General features: G+C 36.0%; 1 protein-coding gene across 4 annotated transcripts in view; it reads right to left on the bottom strand.

Annotated features, from left to right (window-relative positions):
• The window catches only part of STAG1 (STAG1 cohesin complex component), a 445,812-nt gene that overhangs the window by 299,314 nt on the left and 124,218 nt on the right, over positions 1 to 22,280 (bottom strand). For 3 of the 4 annotated variants that reach the window (XM_060196862.1, XM_060196869.1, XM_060196854.1), the window contains 2 exons: positions 12,075 to 12,186; positions 4,345 to 4,447 (listed from right to left, as the gene is read on the bottom strand). In XM_060196862.1, the coding sequence (XP_060052845.1) occupies positions 4,345 to 4,447; positions 12,075 to 12,103 (132 nt within the window). In that variant the 5' untranslated portion in view covers positions 12,104 to 12,186. The remainder of the gene's footprint in view (positions 1 to 4,344; positions 4,448 to 12,074; positions 12,187 to 22,280) is intronic. The other variant, XM_060196874.1, reaches the window with a different exon arrangement.

The following is a 22,280-nucleotide window of genomic DNA, read 5'->3' as shown; positions in this document are numbered from 1 at the left end:
GCATGGGGAACACTTCACAAGTGGTAAAGCAATACTTTCAGTGTATTTCTTTCCCTTTTCCCTCTTAATTTTTCTGACTCTATCTAATACATAAAAATTGAAAATAAAAATTAAGGCCAGACAGATAGCATGGTGATAGTGCACAAGATTTTAAGCCTGAGTCCCAAGAGGTTTCAGATTCAATCTCAGGCATCATCATATGCTAGAAATGAGCTGTGTTTGGATCTCTTGGTTTCTCCTCTCTAATAAATTAATGACATTTCCATAAGTATAAATTGGTATCATCTCACTGTTATTTTTAGTTCTCTGATAATCAGTGACGTTGTGAGTACTTTCACATGTCTGTTGGCCCTCTGGGTCTCTTCCTCAGTGAGATCTGAGTAATATCCTCATCTGATTTTCTAGCATGTTCATAGCAATGTTATTTACAATAGCTAAAACATGGAAGTAGTCCAAGTTCTGTCAGTGGATGAATGTATAAGAAAAGTGCAATATACACTCAATGACCCTGGGTCCATGCTCCCAGAGGGATAGAGAATGGGAAAGCTATCAGGGGAGGGAGTGGGTTATGGAGATTGGGTGGCGGGAATTGTGTGGAGTTGTACCCCTCCTACCTTACGGTTTTGTTCATTAATCCTTTCTTAAATAAAAAATTTAAAAAAAAAAGAAAAGTGCAATATACACATACAAATATTATTCAATCTTAAAAAAATCAATCAAATCAAATAATGAAGTATTAAACCTTATAAATATAATTGTGCTATATGCTGCAAAGTGGAAGAACACTTAACAGTATGTTAAGTGAAATAAGTAAGTCACAAAAAGATAGATAGTGTATAATTACAATACTAAGGCAGAATCAAAATCACAGTGATAGAAAGCAGAATGGTGGCTGCCAGGGCAGCATAAGGAGGTAATGATGAAACCCAAAGTCCAGTAGTTAAGGACAGAGACTATCACACCAAAGGTGAAGATCGATGCCCTCTCCATCCCACACCACTAAAGACTCCCACAAAGACCAGATTAGCTGCCCTATTACAACCCCATGTTCACAATTAAGCAAAAGATGGGGATCGGGGTTCTAAGCCATATTAGAATTCAGTTTCCACAGTAGTCCCCACTTATGGTAGTCATTCTCCAAGAGTCTATTCTCAGATACATTTGAAATCTCAAACATCTGGTTTGGTGGGACCTCAGTGATATAGCCCAAGCCAGGCATTTATGATTGTGATTCCTTCAGCACTGCCCGGAACTGTTTTAATGCAGGTGGCTGATCTTTTGATTCTGCTGACAGAGAAGCAAACATATCGGGCAAACAAAAATTACCTGCAATGATAGGAGGCAATTTCTTCAATGTTGAAAAAAACCCAAAATTCAACAGTTATATATGACCATCCCTCCTAAGCAAGACTTCAATGCCTTAAGGATGCTCACCAAAATGAGTTATATGGAAAAACAAACTTCAATAAAGACAGAGGGAGTGAGGGAAATGATACATTAACAGAGATCAGAAGCCTAAAGAATACAGTAATAGCCAAAAAGAAAAAAAATGTACAGTAGATGGGTAACAACTCTAGAAAGACACAAAAGGTTATAGAGCAAGAAGAAAAGCAGAAGCCAAATCTCTACCTCCCCAAAACATAAAAGAGGTAAAAAAAAAAAAAAAAAAAAAAGGAGAGGGAGTTGGGCAGTAGCGCAGCAGGTTAAATGCAAGTGGTGCAAAGTGCAAGGACTGGTGTAAGAATCCTGGTTCGAGCCCCCAGCTCCCCAACTGGAGGGGAGTTGCTTCACAAGCGGTGAAGTCGGTCGCAGGTGTCTATCTTTCTCTCCCCTCTCTGTTGTCCCCATCTCTCTTCATTTCACTCTGTCCTATCAACTGCAATGACATCAATAACAACAATAATAACTACAACAATAAAACAATAAGGGCAACAAAAGGGAAAATAAATAAATATTTTTAAAAATTTTTAGAAGACAAAAAGGGGGAGCAAAATAAACTAAAGCAAATGAAGATAACCTAAGAATTATTGGACAGTGTCAAGAAGAACAACTTTTATACCATAGTAATGCAAGAATAAAGAAAGAGAAAAAGAACAGAATTAATGTTTATAAAATATTACCTGAGAATTTTCTCACTAATTAAAAAAGGTGACAGACAGACTTAATCCCCCAAGCCAGGAAGCACAAAAGAGTTCAAGAAAAATGAAACCAAACCTCTTTCTTCAACAGGAACTCTAGAAAGTGAGAAAGAAATGGCAGGATATATTCTAAGTTTTGAATGGAAAAGGCCTTCACCCAAAAACACTCTACCCAACTAGGTGGTTGATAAGGGTGAAAGTTGTGGTGCAGTGGATAATGTATTGGGCTCTCAAGCATAAAGTCCTGAATTTGGTCTTCAGCATCACATATGCCAGTGTGATGTTCTGGTTGTCTCAGCAGCTCTCTCTGTCATACTGAATATTCTTTGCCATATGGGGCAGAGAGGAAGGGAGGGAGAAAGTGAGTGATCAAGCGAAATCAAATGAAGCCGAGTCTCCAGTCTCGGATTGCAGAACTGAGAAAAGAGGGTGGGGATGGAGGTACTGGGTTTGCAAGGGTGCAAGGGTATAGAGATCCAAAGGATTCTGGTGCTTTCAGTGTGTGTGGGAGGGGGGAAGCGGGGGCAAGTATGTTTTGAAGAGGTAAGAAACCACATTTTTAAAACAGTTATAAGCTTCGGGGCCAGGGAGTAGAGCATGCAATTGAACACATATTACCCTGTGCAAGGATCATGGTTCAACATGCCCAACCACCCACAAACCCATCTACATGGGGGAGGGGGAGAATTCACAAGCAGGTCTGCAGGTTTCTCTTTCTCTCTCCCTCTCTACAGCCCCTTTCACTTGAACCTTCTCTCTGTATCAACAAATAAAAGGGGGAAAAGTCTAAAAAATGTATTTGTAGGTTTGTAAATTGAGATTACCTTAAAAATCAATAAAAGCTATTATTAAAAATTTGTTTTTAAATCTTAAGTCTGTACAAAGGACATATGTATGTATGTATATATATATATATATATATATATATATATATATATATATATATATATATAGCAAATGGTGAACCTTAAAGACATGATGACTCAAACCAACAAATTATATCTTAAAAGTAATAGTTACGAAATGGTTATAAACTTTATATTATTTTGTGATGTTAATATTGTTCTTTGGATATAATGACAGACATGATGTTTAAAGAGAAGTTCTCATTACCAGGGCTTTACTATTCTGGGCTGATTTTTTTTTTTTTAAGAGAGAAGGAGGGTGGCAGGTGGGGACAGAGAAGAGGGGATGAGGGAGAGAGGGAAAGATAGGGAGAGGAAGAGAGGGAGGAGACTGAGAGGAAGAGGGAGGGGGTGCAGACAGACAGTGAGACACACACAAACACATATGGGCGAGGGTAGGGGTGGGGAGAGAGAACCACAGCACTGAAGCTTTCAATAACATGATGGGAAATCAGGTTCAAACCTGGGTTGCATCCATGGAAAAGTAGGTGCATTTTACCAGCCAAAAAGATCTTATCTTTTAGAAACACATCCTGAAATATTCACAGATTAAATTACTTACAAAATGCCTTTCAAAATAACAGTGGAATGAAAAAAGTTGTGAGAGAAAAATAAGACTACCTAAGGTTTCATCACTGCTGACAGTGAATAATAGTTATACAGGGAGCTCTTCATTTACTAGTAATGTCTCCGATAAAAGAGGCACTTCCATAATAACTTTCATGAAATAGGAAAAAAAAAAACACTAATAAAAAGCAACCAGTATAAAACTAAGTACTGAAGAGTGAAAGCTTTAACTATTTGACACACTTTTATTATTATTTCTGTAAGCTACGTTACTTTAAACTAAATGACTGATTAGCTCAGAATATATAATGATATCCTTGAAAACAATGATACCTAGAACTCCTCTAAACTTCTCAACTGTGCATCAATGAGAATATATTCTGATTCTGGCCCTCAGTTCCAAACTAACTGAAGCAAAAAATAAAGTTAGGAAGTAACGCAAAATCAGAACTATATCTAAAAAGCATGGAAATTATAACTTCACCTCATTTCATGGTATTACCTTGTTTTCTCAGGGAATGCCATTTGGAGTAAGGCAAAAAAAAAAAATCTTATAGTTAACTTCCTTTTTCTGATCATTGCCAATTCATTCTGCAAAACAGAGCTCCCAAGACTCCCTAATGAATATTAGTGACTATTTTAAAAGTATACATAGCATACATAGCTATTAACAAACAGCTCATATAAAGCCCCTTTACTCAGCAAATATGAACAAAGACAAGTATAATACATACTGGAGGCCGGCCAGGACGACCCCTTTTTCTTTTTCCTTTGACCTCTGTTTCTTCAAGTTCACTTCCAGCATCTGAATGAGCAGTAGTTTCATTTGTTGAATCCCTAAAACAAAAATGTAATTTATTAATTTAGTGAATTCATTAAAATAATTCAGTTCTGATCTACTATTTTCCTTACCTCTGTTTTATCACCAGATATAGCGGTTTATACTTCTAAATATAGGGTAAAAACTGAAAATATTATCTTCCCAGACTAATGTTATATAATAATAAGAGAAATGAATGTCCAAATAGAGAAGAGGAAGAAATTAGTATGGAAATGGAATTTGCTACATAAAATGTAAGTGTAAGAAACAACTTCAAGAGACTAATTCTTCACTATGAAAATGCCTGAAAAGGATTGTGGGCATACATATTGTAATATACAAGGACCCAGGTTCAAGCCTCTGGTCCCCACCTACATACAAGGGGAAAGCTTTGCAAGTGGTGAATCAGTGTTGCAGGTGTGTCTCTGTCTCTCTCCCTTCTCTATCAATCCCTTCCATCTCAAGTTCTGGCTGTCTCTATCCAATAGATAATTTTTAAAAAATCATTAATGTCTGTGGTTTTCTGGGAAAAAATTTTAAAGTGGCTCTCTACAAAAATTATACTCACATCACTAGAGATATTGTAAAGAATTATAACATATATTTTGTATGTAATAAAATGTACATCATTTAAATAACAAGTAGGTAGTTGATTCACATGAAATGACATCAACAGTTTTGCCAAATTTTGGTATCCACGGTTAACCGATTACATGGTTAAACCTGTGGTTGTAACTGATAAATAGAAAAGGTTTGGTCATGAAAAACAGTGATTATATGACTGATTTAAAGAACAGTTCACAAGTAAAACAACAAAGAGAAGAATATAAGAATTACTACAAGAGTACTTAAAGACTTACATAAAAGGAATACTATTTCATATGGGGGAGAAAAATGATCGAGCACAGTTAAAAGGTGACATGCATTCTGCCTTGTACTGTAAAATTCAGAACAAAGGGGGGAATGGGTGGTGTCTGCAAGGGTGGAGGGGGATCCAATGGTATGAGCAACATTTTTTATTGAATTGAATAGCTATCAAGTAGTAGAAGGATAATACCTTGATTTTTTTATGTGTTATAATGTAAAAAATATAGATTTGATAAACTGTAAAGCTTATTCAACATTCTTCACAATTTTTCCATCACTTTATTATGTCTGAATATAACTGATAAAGTATCCAAGTTTTAATCTATACTGCTTGATAATATTCATGGTGCAAACCCTTCTACCAAAGCCAATCTCAAGCTACCAAACCAGCATTACCAAAAACGGCTTGTAAACAATGAACAGTGGTAGTACAACAAAAAAGTATTTCCACCATATCCTATAACAAGTACAAATGAAAACCTCAAAAGCACATAAGACAATGATATCTAAATAGTATTTTCTGAGGAGTTATTACTTTTCATTTCAATATGGTTTATTTAAAGTTATATATTTCTATTTAATGAGGTTGTAAAGTGCCTGACAGGAAGATGTTTCCAAGATGACATAAAAAATGTGCAGATGTATAAACAATAACTTTATTAAGTTGCACTTTATTAGCTGTATAAGGACTCTGCAAATAAAAGGAAGTATACACTATAAATAATAAAGTCAATCTGTAACTACTCCTCAACTTACCACATGGAATATTGTAAATTCTATTCTCTTTCTGCTAATTCTTTAAAGCTCAACATTTAAATCTCTATTCTTACTCCTTAATATTACTCTTCTAGAGACTATCTACTTGAGTTATAATGTCTAAGCAAATAACTTCAATATACTATCAACTGATCTGATTATATTTCAAATATGCAATTGGAGAAGAGGAGGCTAAATTGAATCCAGTACATGTGAGGCATGTACTGTACTGCTAACTAGAGTTCCAGGTTGCAGTAATTCAATTTTTCTTTTCTTTTTTTTTTTTTCTTTTTTTTGCCTACAGGGTTATCGCTGGTGCTCTTTGCCTACACTACGAATCTACTGTTCCTGGTGGCCATCTTGTTTCCATTGTTGCTGTTATTGTTATTGCTTCCGCTGCTCTCGTTGAATAGAACAGAGAAATTGAGAGAGAAAGTGTGAGAGAAAGCCACCTGCAGACCGGCTTCACCTTTCACTGCTTGTGAAGCAAACCCCTCTGCAGGTGGGGAGCTGGGGGGCTCAAAATGGAATTCTCACACAGGCCCTTCTTTTTGTTTCTCATTATGTACACTTAACCATGTGTGCTATCACTCAATTCCTATAATTCAAGATTTTTAACTTCATGTATCACATTTGCTTTTGAACATCACTTCTATTTCATCAATGCTGCATATAAAACTTTGTCCTATACTGACTTATTTCTTGCTTTCTTCTTAAAGCAATGCTATAAACAGATTTATCGTAATCTCTATCATACAAATTTATCGTCACCATTATTTCAACTTAGTCAAATCTGATTTTATATTAATCTTCCTCTATTGCTGTCTGTTAATAAGTCTTCCTGAGTTGTCTTTAGTAAAGTACTTATGTGTGTGTGTGTGTGTATGTGTGTGTGTTTTGTTTTTTGTTTTAACCAGAGCACTGCTTAGCTCTGGCTTATGGTGGTGCTGGGGATTGAACCTGGAACTTTGGAGCCTCAGGCATGAGTTTCTTTGCATAACCATTGCACTCTCTATACTCCACCCACATTCTTTCCACAGTTACTACCACAGTCAATATTTCATAAGAATTTCATCTATTTATCCATTCTACCTTTACTCCTTTACCATTTTACACACTACTACAAGTAACATTATAGCAAATTAACTCCTAGCTTGCAAGTTTTCAAAGGCTATTTGGTATTTAAAGTTGTAAATAGTATTGGGGCCAGCAAGATAGATCATTTGGGTAATGCATTTATCTTGTTATGGGCATGACCCAAGTTTAAGTCTAGCCTGCACCACATTGAAGGAGCTTCATTTCTATGGTAGATAGTGTCTTTTTTCACACCTCTCCTCCCCCCAACCCCAACTTCTCAGTCTTCCTAACTGAAAAAAATCTAGCTTACTTAGATCAGTGAAACCCCAGTGACAATAAAACTAACACACAAATAATAGTACTAATCTAGTCTAGGAGCCGGCAAATACTTTCATAAAGGGCTATATAATGAATGCACAGGTCTAGGGACATAAAATATGTTTACTACCAAATCTGGTACCACAGCAAGAATGAAGAAATAGACAATATTAAAATGAATGAACATGTCTTTGGCCTAATCATATTTCAAAACCAGGCAGCAGTTTATCAATTCTCCACTTAGTTGATCTTAATCATTGCTACTAAGGAATAAACTATCCTGCTTTTTCTCATTATCTTTCAAGTAGGCTATGTTTAGCATATTACATTTCATAGATAAATAAGTATGTATAAAAACCATGTAAAAATACATATCACTGTCCCAGTTTTATAGCTGAGGACACAAAATATGAAAAACTAACCATCTTTGTACATAGTCATGAACTCAGTAAGTGTCTGAGCATATTTAGATCTCAAGGTTAACTTTAATTTTCTATTCTTGTGTGAGGATATTATGATGGAAATGTGTTTTGTATGTCTCTTGTGTAGAAAGGACAAAACAGGGCTTTTAGCACTGCTTTTATAGAAATCTCCAAGCAACTATAAGAGAAAGTCAGTTCCAGATTACAGAATATGGCCCTGAGCAATATAGTTTACTAACAAAACAGCAAAGCACATTTGTGTCCTAATGTCAACTGCGGTCAGCTTACATTGTGATAGTTTATATAAACAGATAACTGGTATACTACAATAGTATATAATTTTTATTTTACTATCAAGCAATAGAAAATATAAATAAAAGAATATTTCACAGCATACTAATTTTAAATCCTAGTTCAGATAATATTGGTAGTAGTTTAGTCAATAGCCTGCAATAAATATTTATGCTTTGGCACAGACAGATCTCAAAATATTGACCGATTCCTACATTTCAATTTTTATTTTTCAACAGGGATTTCTCTTACAAATATATAAGATTCCTGAATGGTGCTCCAGAATGTACATGAAATTTATTTAACTACATCCTTATCGATGAGCACTTAGATTGTCTCCAGTTTTTGGGTTACTACAGAAATGAAATTACTGTCCTTGTTATATTAACCATTATTACATATCAGTAACTCTCATGGGTAAAACAGAATGCAAGGACAATGAATACCAACTTTACTAAAAAAAAAAAAAAACTGCAAATGACAAGTGTCCACATTTATGACACTAAAGGGGGGTAAATTAACAATATGGAAGAATCAAATAAAACCTTTAAAAGTAATTTCTTTTTCTCCTTAAAACTCTCCTGTTTTTATCAGCGTTTCTCCATTTCTACTGTAATCATTTCAGTTCATTTCACATACCACAAAACTCTCATTTTTATTACTGCCCTTCCCAAAACAGTTTGTCTCTAAACATATTTTACTGCATATCTATCATGCTAAAACTTCAAGATGGTTTCCTACTAGTCCTGGGTAAAAGTACTTAAAAATATGTTGATTTTTACATTCAAAGTTCTTTTTAAAAGATGTACTTATCTATTTATTATGAGAAAAAGGGATAGAAACGGTCAGACTACTACTCAACTCCGTCACAAAGGAGAATTGCCCAGATCTGTCACATTTACAATCATGGGTTGAACCTGCAGTTTTGTGGGCATCAAACAAGCAAGTTGGTGCTCTAATAGGCTGAGTAACATCCCTGGCTCTAATACTCCAAATTTGATTTAACAGGTCTGTATATATTATATCCCCCACCCTATCTAAAAAAGCTTTCTCTCCTGCCACTTTCATTTTCCAGGCCTGAAAACAAAATAAAAGCAACTTTATTTCTGTTCCTAAAACATATCATCATATTTTCTCTCTTAAGAGTTTTTACATATGCCATCATTGCAATTCTGAATTAGTAGTCTGCTCCCTTCCTGCACACCCAAGTTGTTCTTTCATTTCAAACTTCAACTCGCATAGCAATTCCTTGCGAAAACAGACCAAATCAATAAAGGTGTTAAAATTCTCTTAAAATCCTCTAATTTTCCTTTGTAGCACTAACGGTAGTTTATGTATGTTTGTGACATTATTTAATGAATGTCTATTTACATATGTTTTATGGCAAAAAGGACTGAATCTCTTCTATATTCTTTTGTCCCAGAACATATACTCCCTGGTACTAGAATATATAGATACACAGTAATTTATAATACTTAACAATACTTACTACTAAATAACACTTAATTAGATTAAATCAAAGATATTTATATCTAAGAAATCTAAGGAATATTTCCATTCAAAAGCATGACTGTTTCTTTTGTGTCTGTCTACATAAGAAAAATCATTATTAAATTGAGCATTATTTGCAAACCAATCTTTTGTTTGTTCTTAAAGAAACCTTAGAGATCAATTTTTTTAAAAAAATAAATTTTTGGGAGTCAAGTGGTAGTGCAGTGGGTTAAGCACAGGTGGTGCAAAGCACAAGGACCGGCCTAAGGATCCCAGTTCGAGCCCCCGGCTCCCCACCTGAAAGGAGAGTCGCTTCACAAGTGGTGAAGCAGGTCTGCAGGTGTTTATCTTTCTCTCCCTGTCTGTCTTCCCTATCTCTCTCCATTTCTCTCTGGCCTACCCAACAACAATGACATCAATAACAACAACAACAATAATAACTATAACAATAAAACAACAAGGGCAACAAAAGGGAATATTGAAAAAAATAAATAAATTTTTATTCAACTCATTTCATAAGCGACAGTTTCACATGAGAAAAAGAAAGAAAATGAAAGCTGAGCTTGAGTAATGCTGGAGTATTGGCAGCACTAGGAATCAAGCCATTCCCTCAGGTGTGTCCTACACTCTACCAGTTGAGCTATTTCACCAGGTGGTCAGTATCTAAAACATAACTTTCACTTTACAATGATAGAAACAAAAAGTTTACAAATACTAACTGATCTATATTATGTTTTCTTTCTTCTAAAAGGACAGAGTAATGCAGACTGTATGAAGTAATAAAGCAAGGTTATAGATACTATTAATCTGACAAAATCCTCAAATAAAACCTGTATGCCCTGAATAAATACTTCTTAGCCCTCAACTTGACCAAGAGAATCATCTGTAGTTTACAAAGTGAAAGCTAAGTTCATTTGCTCAGTTTACAGATCATTATTATCCATTACCCATACATATATTACAGGTTTACATTTTTTTATTTTTCCTTTTGTTGCCCTTGTTGCCTTATTTTTTATTGTTGCTATAGTTATTGTCAGGTTTACATTTTTATAGAAAAAAATATTCAACGACTCAGAAACCATAATATTCAGTACTATGGGATCACTACAAAGTGTGTGTGTGTGGGGGGGGGGGGGACATGCATGCCCACACACCTACTAAAATCCTGTGTCTGATTCAACTGTTTACAACAAACTTTTTTTTTCCTTTCATTTTTAGAGAGGTGGAGGTGGATAAGAGGTAGGAGGAAGGAGAGAGAGGTACAACATAAGTCTCTATTTACAGAGCTATGCCCTGTTATGTTCATGGTGTTCCCATGAGCTAGCAGGGGCCTCAAAGCTAGGTATTTGTGCATGGCAAAGTGTGCACTCTACCAAATGAGCTATCTCCTCTCTCCACTTAAATCTACTTAGATACATCCTGTGGAGGCTAGGAGACAGAACACAAGCTTTACCATGTGTGAAGCCTTTTGTTCAAGGCTTGGTACCACATGGGAATATACTAGAGAGCACCAAGGGACCTCCAGGGATGCTGGATGACAGAGTGCTGTCTCTTCTCTAGACCCTAATCAATATATCAATCTCCCCTCTCTCTAAAATACAGTGAAAAAATTGACATGAGGGTGTTCAATCCTTGGCAGAGTATGAAATAATCATCAGGGAATTGAGCGGTAGCACAGAGGGTTAAGTGCACGTGGCACGAAGCACAAGGACCTGCCTGCATAAGGATCCCGGTTTGAGGCCCCAGCTCCCCACCTGCAGGAGGTTGCTTCACAGGCAGTGAAACAGTTCTGCAGGTGTCTTTCTCTCCCTCTATCTTCCCCTCATCTCTCCATTTCTCTCTGTCCTATCCAATAATGATGACATCAATAACAAAAATAAATACAACAATAAAAACAAGGGCAACAAAAGGGAAATAAATAAAAATATTTTTTAAGTAATCAAACAATATAATTTATTTCATATCTAAACAAAATTATTATTAAAGGTTGCAAACCACTATTAAATCACTAAGAAAAAAATAAGAAGTCTGTGAACTTTTTCCACAAGCACCAGTCAAAATATTTATACTATGCAGGCAATTTATTCTCTATTACAACTTGTAGCATAAAAGGAGTCATAAACAATTTGTAAAAGAATGATGTGGCTCTGTTCCAAAAACACTTTATTTCCAAAACCAGGCTGCTTGCCAGATTTGGCCCATAGTTCAGTCTGTTGACCACTGATATAGGACGTTAACATCTTTTTTATTGTTGACCATTACAGGACATACTAAAAAGTATAGGAGTGCAGGTCATGAATGGGTATACAGTATATAAAAGTTCTGTGATAGAAAACAACTATCAATACATATCTTAAATATATTTCATTAAAGAGAACATTTTGATACCAAGTGTTATAAAAAAGAAAAGTATAATACTTACTGTAAAACTGGTAACTCTGAAGTAATCATTGCTGGAAAAGTCCTTCCACAAAAGAGCAAAAGAATCAAGCTTTGTACAACTCAGAACTTTTAAAACAACCTCAACGGCAATCCTGTTAAAAAAGAAAAAGTCCAGCTTTATTGAAGTATAACTGGGAAAAAAAAACAAAACTAAGATATTTAATGTCTACAGGACACATTTACAAGCAAAAAAACTGTGAGGAGCTCCTTCTCAAAGCAAATTAACATGTTCATCTCCTCATACAACTACCTACTATTTTATGAGAATAGTTTAAGTCTGTGTTCTCAACAAATTTCAGTTATACCAGTGCTGTCAATTAATAGATTTAAAACATTACATTCTCAAAACCTTAATCTATGACTCAAAAATTATTCCAATTCATCCCTTTTTCTTTTACCCTACAACACACTATTATTTCCATGTGCTTGATTACTTTTGGAAAGATTACACATAAGTAATGCCATGCATTATTTGTCTTTGCAAAACACCCTTTAGGGATGCATTGGATCGACCTTCTCGTGGTGCATTCCGTGAGTACCCATTCATTGGGGAAACTGATGATCCTTCCTAGATGACTGAATCCACATGGATCCCAGTCACTTTCAAAGCCAGCAACAAGCAGCTCCTGACAGCTTTCAACCTGACGCTGTTGACTGGCTACGGAAGAAGGGCAAACGCTAGAAGAAGAACACCCTTTAGAATCCTCTATGTAGTCAAATGACAAGATTCCTTTCTTTAAAACGATGTCATTTTTAAAAGAATACATTTATGTTATGAGAGAAGCCAGAGCAGCATAGATATTCTTCTATGAAAAATACCTTTTGAAAATAGGTAGAATTGCGGGTGATTATGCTTAGCGAAATAAGGAGATGAAAAACAACTACGAGATGCTTTCTCTCATTTGTGCAATAAAGACAGCTATAACACATGAGCTGTAAAATAAGAAAGGAGTAGCCAAGCTTCCTCTAGACTTTGCTAGAACTATGGAGGCTAAGGAGTAGGGGACTAGGAAAGAAGTTTGGTGGAAGGCTCAGTGGGAAACTATACTCCTGTAGTACTATGAGTTTGCAAACCAGTATTAAATCACTAATAAAAGCAACAAAAATGTATATGGTCGTCCAAGAAATGGTACAGCAAGTATGATGCTGGACTTGTAGGAATGGAGGTCCAGCATCACATATGTCAGAGAAAAGCACTGGTTCTCCCTCCATCTCATTAATAAATAGTCTTAAAAGAAATAAAACGATCTAAGTTCTTTAAAAAGACTATTATCTTAAAATGAAATAAAGATGTCAGAATATATAAACTAATCAATCTGTACTCCCCCAAAATCACATACCTTGTATTTATATGAAGAAAGTGAAAACACATTCACACAAAGCAAATTGTACACTGAAAACAGATATTTTTCAGACGGTGAATGCAAAAACTGTGGTACAAATAAAGTACATTATTTGACATTAAAGAGAAATGAACTATCAAGTCAAGAAAGACATGCAGTTAATCTAAAATCACTATATATGGCACTGGGGCACCTAATAGAATGCACGTTACAATATGCAAGGGTTTAGGTGCAAGCCCCCACACCCCATCTGCAGGGGGGAAGCTTCATGAGTGGCAACACAGTACTGCAGGTGTCTTCCTCTCTCTCCCAATCTCATTCTTCTCTCCCTTTCTTAAATTTAAAAAATAAATAAAATCACTATATATTTTTTTCAACTACATGGTATTCTGCAAGTGATATAACTATGGGAACAGTCTGGCTGACCACAGAAATAAGTGACAAGAAAGACTAATAGACACAGCAATAAGATTTTTAGGGCAGTGAAACTATTCTGTGTAATACTAAGTGGCAAATACATGTATATGGCATTCAGCAAAACACAGAATGCAAAATGCCTAGATAGAACCCTACCATAAACTATGAACTTTAGATGATGTCAGCATTAAGTGGTATCAAGGTAGGTACATTTACTGTAACAAATATAACTATGGTGCAAAACAGTGACAGCGATAGTGGCTATATGTATGCAGGAAAAGGGGCACTGGAGCAAATTTCTCTAAAAAATGAAGTCTAATAAAGAAAAATTAACAAATGGAAGTAGAGGAAAAGAGCACCTATGACAAGCCATAAAATAATGCCAACTGAAATGATATATCTATGACTGGAATCTAGAAGTAGGAAAGTAAATGGTAGAACAGATATTTGAAAAGAGAGAACTTTCAAAAAAAAAATAAGATTTACTAATTAAATATAAAAGAAAAAATTGAAAGAGGGAGAGGGGAAATGGAGGAGGAGAGGGGAAGAGGAGGGAAGAAGGCAGGGCACACCATTCTGTTACATGTGGGGCTAGGATGGAATCAAGAATCCTTGACACGCATGTCTAATATTCTTTCAGGTGAGCTCTTTCTCTGCCTCAAACATAATTTAAAGGGTTCAGAAAATAACATAGCAGTGGTGCATGGGAACTTTTACAAAAGAGGTCCCATATTCAACCACTATTGGTACCACCAATAGCCAGAGATGAATGATGCTTTGATGAAAACAAATGAATCAAACAATCAATGTTAAAAATAATTATAAAATAGTAAATCATGGGTGTAAGATCAGAAAATTCCCAAGCAGAATACTCTAAAATATAAAATTTGCTAAAAACCGATGCTAAAGAAAAAATTCAAATGAAAGCTAAAGAACAGGACCTATTACACATATGAACATAAAATAGACTCTGTTGGAAACAATGTAACTTGAAAGACAAGAGTATAGCATTAAATTTTTTATTTTGGACAGAGACAGAGAATTTGATAGAGAAGGAGGAATAGAGAGGAAGAATGAGAGACAATTAAAGCATTGCTTCACAGCTTCCACTTGTTGAAGATTCCACTCCCCACCCCCCACTTGCAAGTGAAGGCTGGGGGCTTCAACCTAGGTCACTGTATTTTCTGCCAGGTGCACTGTCATCAGTTCCTTTGGAAGAGCATTATTAAGTGTTAAGAGAACTGGAAATATGTACCTAATAATGACGAATGTTTTATAATTGACACAAATGGATGATATTATGAAAAACAGAGAAATAGGAGCTCCAAGAATCATTCTCTTCAGTAAAGCATCTGTTAGATTGGCAAAAAGAAGAAATAAAGGGAAGGAGGAGAGGGGGAGAGGAAAAGGAGTAATAGCTTCTACAGAAATCTAGAGTCACATGAAAACAGAAGGGTGATTAACAAACAGTTTGCTAACTAGCAAGAAGGCATTTTTGGCATCTAATACTCTCCTATCCCTCCATCCCTGGCTCAACAGTAGCCATAGACAAACCAAATTCCTGTTGGACCTTGCTGATCTCCAACAGAATACAAACCTTGTCCTCAATATGAACATTGTTCTCAAAAACAAACAAAAACCTGTAGTTGTTTTGAAGAGCTTCTTAGATATCAGCTTTCTGAAAAGGTCTGCCCTACACAAAAAGTAGTTGCTTAGGGCAAGAGGCAGTGTGGGTGGACAATCTGAAAGTGTCACAGTAAGAAGAAAGATATATAATGGATAGAGATTTTCAAAGGGTAGTTAGGTACATTCAACATGCTACATGATCTCAGGTTGAATACGTACTCAGAAGAACTGAAAAGAAAACAGGCTTGCAATTCTACTTGATGTTTGGGCTCTGCACTAGAAAATAGTAAAGGCTGGCAGAGCTGTAGACTGCTTGGCTAATCTTCAAAGAAATAATTAATTTAGAATTATGTGGGGGTAGATAGCAACACACACACACACACACAACTTCAAAGTCTCAAGTTCAATCTCCTGTACAACTTTAAGTCAGAACTGAGCAATGCTGGGGGAGAAAGAAGGAAAGGAACATGTAATGTAAATATCACTCATGTGGCCCGGGAGGTGGTGCAGTGGATGGAGCGTTTGACTGTCAGGCATAAGGTCCTTCCTGAGTTTGATCCCTGGCAGCACATGTACCAGAGTGATGTCTGGTTTTTTCTCTCTCTCCTATCTTTCTCATAAATAAATAAATAAATAAATAAATAAATATCACTCTTGTTGATTACATCTCTTTTTCCCTTTGGTTCATGCTGGCTTAGGGTAAAAGTAAGATCACTGGGGGACCATGGAAGTAACAAATTTGCAGTGACTACATAAAAAAATTAATTCATTCCTTGCAAAAATGATTTGGAAAAGTCAAAAACAGATGATTTCAGGTATTATCTGGCAAAAATAGTAGCAATTGTAGTTTCCAGATCTAACACACTGTTACTCAAAAAGAAACAACTAAGGAGGAGGAGAAGGTGGAAAGCAGGAAAGGAGGGAGGCAAGGAGGGAGGGATGGATGAATGGAATGAATAGGGTTGGGGAGGGGGGTGAAGCAGCTCACTTGTCATGTGCATGTTCCAGGTTCAAGCCCAAGCCACCACACCACATTGAAGAAAATTTTGGTGCCCTGATTTCTTTTACTCTCTTATCTCTCTGAATCTATCTTAAAAAATAAAACAACAACCAAAAAAAGGGAAAAGAAGGGGGGGGGTGACACCAGGAAGACAAGGAAGCAATGTCTGAATAAAACCAGACAGTAAAATTAAGACCTGAAAAATAAGGTAAAAAAAAAAAGTACAAAGAAAACAAACTGAAGTGTTCTTTGTAGATATAATGATAGAAAACTTCCCAAATTTCACAAAAACCAGAAATCTGCACATTATGAAGAACAATGAACTCCAAGTAGCCTAAATTTGATAAGATTTATAGAAGCTATAACCAGATAGTAAAAGCAAAATGTACTTGACATTTTTTTTACCAGGAGGTGGCACAGTGTATAGAGCATTGGGATCTGAAGTATAAGGTCCTGAACTTGATCCCTGGAATCACAGGTGCTGCTAGGATGATGCTCTGGTTTTCCTTTTGTCTTCTCTTCTTTCTCATTAATATAAATATTTTAAAAATCTTTAAAAAATAATTGTGAAAAAGAGCAGCTAGGAAGTGTGTGCTCCTTGCATATAGGGGCCATCTCCTTTCTAATGCCTGACAGCATGAAAGAAACATTGCTCCTTTTGTTCTGTACATAAATAAGCAAGCACATAAAAAACAAATAAGCTGTCCAGGTAGAAAAAGACAAAGCCTATATAATTATTTCACTGAAATGTGGTATACAAAGAAACAAATGAACTAACATATGAACAAGTTTTTATTATAAAACCAGTTTGTAGCTACTTAAAGAAAGCAGGAAAGGGGATGTGTAAATCAGGCAAAAAGGGTCAACTGCATAAAGAAGGGAAAGAAATGGAATGAATTCAGAGGCCAAGTATCCTGCTCCATATAATGTATATACACAGAAGGGAGTAATAGGGCTTTATGCCTGTATGTAGGGTATTTTTTTAAGCGACAGAGGAGGCAAGACATAGCACAATACCTATTTCATCATTCATGAAGATGCCATTAGTGTTAGGAGTTTGTACTAGGTCCTTGCTCTCCCAGGTAAGAAAGTGTTGTTTCCAATAAAAGAACACCATTTTGTGAGGCTGTGAAATTAAACCCTTGAAATTTTTTAATTTTTAAAAAGTGTTAAATCACTAATTAAAAAGGAAAAAAAAAACAGAAATGGAATGTTTTACATACTAATAGCCATTTTAATCAGAATAAGCAATGTCAATATTTTTACTTGATTCATTTTTTTATTAATGCTTTGGTGTTGAGATGTTCAGACTATTCCTTAGTGAAAACTCGGTCTATCTCTAAAATTTTACAGAGAAAGATAGAGCAGAATATCTGATGCTCCATTTTGGTGTGGGGTTAGCCTGGCTAGCGTGAGGATGTTTTTTCCCCCGAGCACATGCTCTCTGGGTTGGAGAGAACTCGACTGGAGCCAACCTGGGCTGCTGCTTATTCAGCAATGTGGGAGAGACACCAGGAACTCGTTGTGGAACAGAAATGCAATGTGTCTTTATTGATCAGACAATGCTTTTATATCTTCTGAACCAGAAGTGGCAAGTCGGAAAAGGAAATGGCTAGGAAAGGGGGTGGAGAAAAGGAAAGAGCCGGAAAGTAGAAAGCTTCCATAGCAGCTGTTGCGAAGGCTTTAACTGGTGGGATTAATACCCTGCAGGCAGGGTGGGTCTCAGGCAAAACAATGATTATGTAAATATACCACAGTATCAGTAATGGAGCATGGGCGGGGGGGGGGGGGAGCCTGGCTTATGGCCTGACATTGTTTTTATGCCATACAAGAAAACTGAACCCAAGGCCTCAAGCATGAAAAGCATCTGCTCTGCTGATGAGTCACTTCCCTGCACCCCATCCCTCCTTTTATAAATTATTATAAATAACACTGTTATACATCCTTCCCCAATTTCACGAACATATTTGTAGGAGGGACTGCTTGTAGTAAAACACTCACAAAAAAATTTTTGCTACCAAGTATTCCTTTAAAAATAGTGTACCTACCAGTTTACACTCTTTTTAACAGTGTATAGTACAAAGTAAAAATATATACTTATATTTAAACCCGTGTCTTTTAGTTCTATACCAAAATAACTTTAAAAAGTAAAACACATCAGCTTCCCTTCCTGTTCTAGGCTCTAACTCTGTTGCTGTAAAAATACAGTCATGTGTTGGGATTTTGGAGTGTACAAAAATAAATAAGTCTAAAAAGGTTTCAGGACATTTGTACAATTCTGAGTCTCAATTCACAGTATACTTAAGTTAAAACAAAATTAATGCAGTTTTGTTCTCTACACCTGCTTCTAAGTTGAGTCTTTTACTAAACATATCCTCTCTTATAATTTACATTACTGTGTGCTCTACAGCTTTAAAAATATATCCCTAGGTAGAGAAAATATGAATAAATGATGACTTCTGGTTCCTGTCTTTCACTTAATATTGTACTATCGCATAGTCTTTAGTTTTACTAAGGGCAGTTTTAAAAGTCCTATTTGTGGGCCCACTTCTCAGCAGTAAAGCACAAAACTAATATGCATGAGGCCACAGTGGCCATAGTGTGAGGCTCAGCACTGCATATGCCAGATGAAGTATTCTGATTTCCCCCCTCAAATAAACAAGCAAACAAAAAATAAACAAGCAAATGTCTTGCTTGTAGTTAATTTTTTATACAGTCAAATAACATTAAGAACAAAGGAAGGTATAAATCACTAATATTATAAATGAAACAAGAAGTAGCAGTACAGAATCCTATGACACTAAGGATAATAATAATAATATTATAATATATACCCACAAATTTGATACTCGAGATGAAATGGAACAAGCCTTGATAGAAACACCTGCAAAATCTAACACTAGAGCTTGGGTAGACTCAGAACTTTATAGTGTAAAGTCCCAGGTTTCATATCTGCACCACACATGCTGGAGTAGAGTGGAATTCTGGTCCCCTAATCACTAGATTAAAATAATACACACACACACACACACACGAATTCAAGTAGTCAGTAATTATTATCTTTTTAAGACAAAAAGCACTAGGCCCAGGCTGAGGTACTAGTAAATTCTATCAAAAATTTAAGAAAGGAGTTATACAAATTCACTGCACTGTCTTCCAGCTGATAGAAATAAAGGAGACACTTCCTCATTAATTCTGTAAGGGTAAAATGTAAGCTAAAGGCACTATAAGGTAAATATAGATCACTGTCTACCATGAGCACAAGATGTAAAAATCTTCAGCAAAATACTAACATATCACAACTTGTGAAAGTATCAGAGCAATTAAACAACATAATCAAATAGAATTTATCACAGGTATGTGGAGCTAGTTAACATGAAAAGAAAATAACTACATCCAATTTTATCAGGAAAGCGAAGAAGTTTATGTTCCACTATATGCAGAAAAAAACACTTGACAAAACATAACCATTCTTAATTTAAAATAAATAAATAAATCTCTCAGGAAATGAAAATAGAAAACTCCTTCAACTTGAAAAAGACCAGTTAGGAAAATCTGCAACTAACACCACAAAGTGTTGAGAAACTAGACTTCTTATAATAATAGGAATCATGCAAGGATGTTCATTTTAGCACTTCTTTTCAACACTGTACTCTAAGACCAAGCTGCTATAGAGTCAATGAAAGGATATGTAAAAGGTTTACAAATTGGAATGAAAGAAATCACATTAACTTTGTATAAAGATTCTATTACTCTAAACCAATAAACAGCTATAATATGGTTACAGGAAAAAAAGAGACAGGTTAGTATATCAACATCATATATACAATGGAAAAGTATGAATTATAATTTAAAACAATGCCACTTAAATTAGCACCCCCCCAAAAAAGGTACTTAGATATTTTTTAAAAGCTAATAAAAATATAGACATGATCTATATTTAATAAACCTTTTAAAAACTTCAGGAAAATTCAAAACAAAAGAGTTGGGAGATCGCTTTCTCTCCTCTCCTCTCCCGGATCAACTAGGAATACCAAAGGAGACCACCCGGACCGAAACAAGACAGGACTAGAATGACCACAGAAACCCAGTAAATCACCCGTGAGTACAAACACGTGTGGCTGGTGACAGAGAGGAGAGAGGGGCCTAAGGAGAGAGTAAGTGACTGCTAACAGTTCGACAGTTTGTCAGTGGAGACACCACCTCTAGTATGCTCCACCAACAAGGGAACAGCTGAAGGGAGGAAAGGACTCCCCAGAGACTCACCAAGTGCAACTCTGAGTCTCCGTTGCTACTACCCTCAGAATCTGGAGCAGCAACAGGGAGGGACACCAGGGTACAGAGATCTAACCGGGAAACTCAGGAGAAGACCTATACCTCGGTGGCATAGCTGAGGGGCTGTGAAAGTCTCTTTGCATAACCACTGGATTATCTCTACCACACCCTGCTTTATCTCTTGGTCAGGAGTCAGTGATTAAGCTAAGAAGCCTATTGATAGTTTTAAAGCCCTCAGGCTCCCATAGCCTACAGGGGAAAAGAAAAAAAAAAGGCTTTTACACCACTGAACTCCAACTCAGGGATTGAAAAAACTGTTAACTTATATAAAATGGTTAAAACAACAAGAAAAAATATTGGAGACTCGAACCAGGACAAGAGTCCAGCTAAAAGTCCTCCAGAGGGTGAAGCACAAAACAACGAGTTCAACATCCAAACATTAGCTAAGGAAATGATAACAGGAGTGAGTAAAGAATTTGAAAAAATTGTAATCAGAAATGCAAGAACAACAAATGAGAATATGGAAGAAAATTCTAATAATCTCATGGTTATTAGAGAGCTGAAAGCTGAAATCGCTGAGCTAAGAAGGCAACTAGCTGAACAAGCTAAAACAGTATCAGAGCAGGGCAACAAAATAGATGAACTCCAGAAAGCAGTAGAGGGCAGAGAGAATAGAATCAATGAGGCTGAAGACAGAATTAGCAAGATTGAGGATGAATTAGAGACAACTAAAAAAGAAGTAAGAGATCTCAAAAAGAGATTAAGAGATGCTGAAAACAACAACAGAGTCCTATGGGATGACTTCAAAAGAAACAATATATGCATTATTGGCTTTCCAGAGGAAGAAAGAGAAGGGAAGGAAGAAAGCGTTCTCCAGGCCATAATAGCTGAAAATTTCTCTAGTCTAGACAACACCAAAGACATAAAGATTCAAGAAGTCCAGAGGGTCCCAAACAGAATTAACCCAGACCTAAAGACACCAAGACATGTCATACTTAGATTGGAAAGGAATAAGGATAAAGAAAGGATCCTCAAGGCTGCAAGAGAAAAACAAAGAGTCACCTACAAAGGAAAACCCATAAGATTAGCAGCAGACTTCTCCATACAAACACTACAGGCCAGAAGAGAATGGCAAGATATCTATCGAGTGCTCAATGAGAAAGGCTTTCAGCCAAGAATACTATATCCTGCTAGACTGTCATTCAGACCAGATGGAGGCATCAAAACCTTCTCAGACAAGCAACAGTTGAAGGAAGCAACCATCACCAAGCCTGCCCTGAAAGAAGTTCTGAAAGGTCTCCTATAAACAACCAGACCACCACAAATAGGACATATATCAAAACACTCTAGAACTCTACAAGAATGGCGTTAAAATATCTTCTATCTTTGATATCAATAAATGTCAATGGCCTGAATTCACCTATTAAAAGACACAGAGTAGGAAGATGGACCAGAAAACACAACCCAACAATATGTTGTCTACAGGAAACTCACCTAACGCAACAAGACAAACACAGACTTAAAG

Source organism: Erinaceus europaeus, chromosome 1, assembly GCF_950295315.1.
Source record: "Erinaceus europaeus chromosome 1, mEriEur2.1, whole genome shotgun sequence".
Lineage (NCBI taxonomy): Eukaryota > Metazoa > Chordata > Mammalia > Eulipotyphla > Erinaceidae > Erinaceus > Erinaceus europaeus.
The sequence above is the reverse complement of the archived record's forward strand: the minus strand, read 5'-3'. Positions and strand labels throughout refer to the sequence as shown.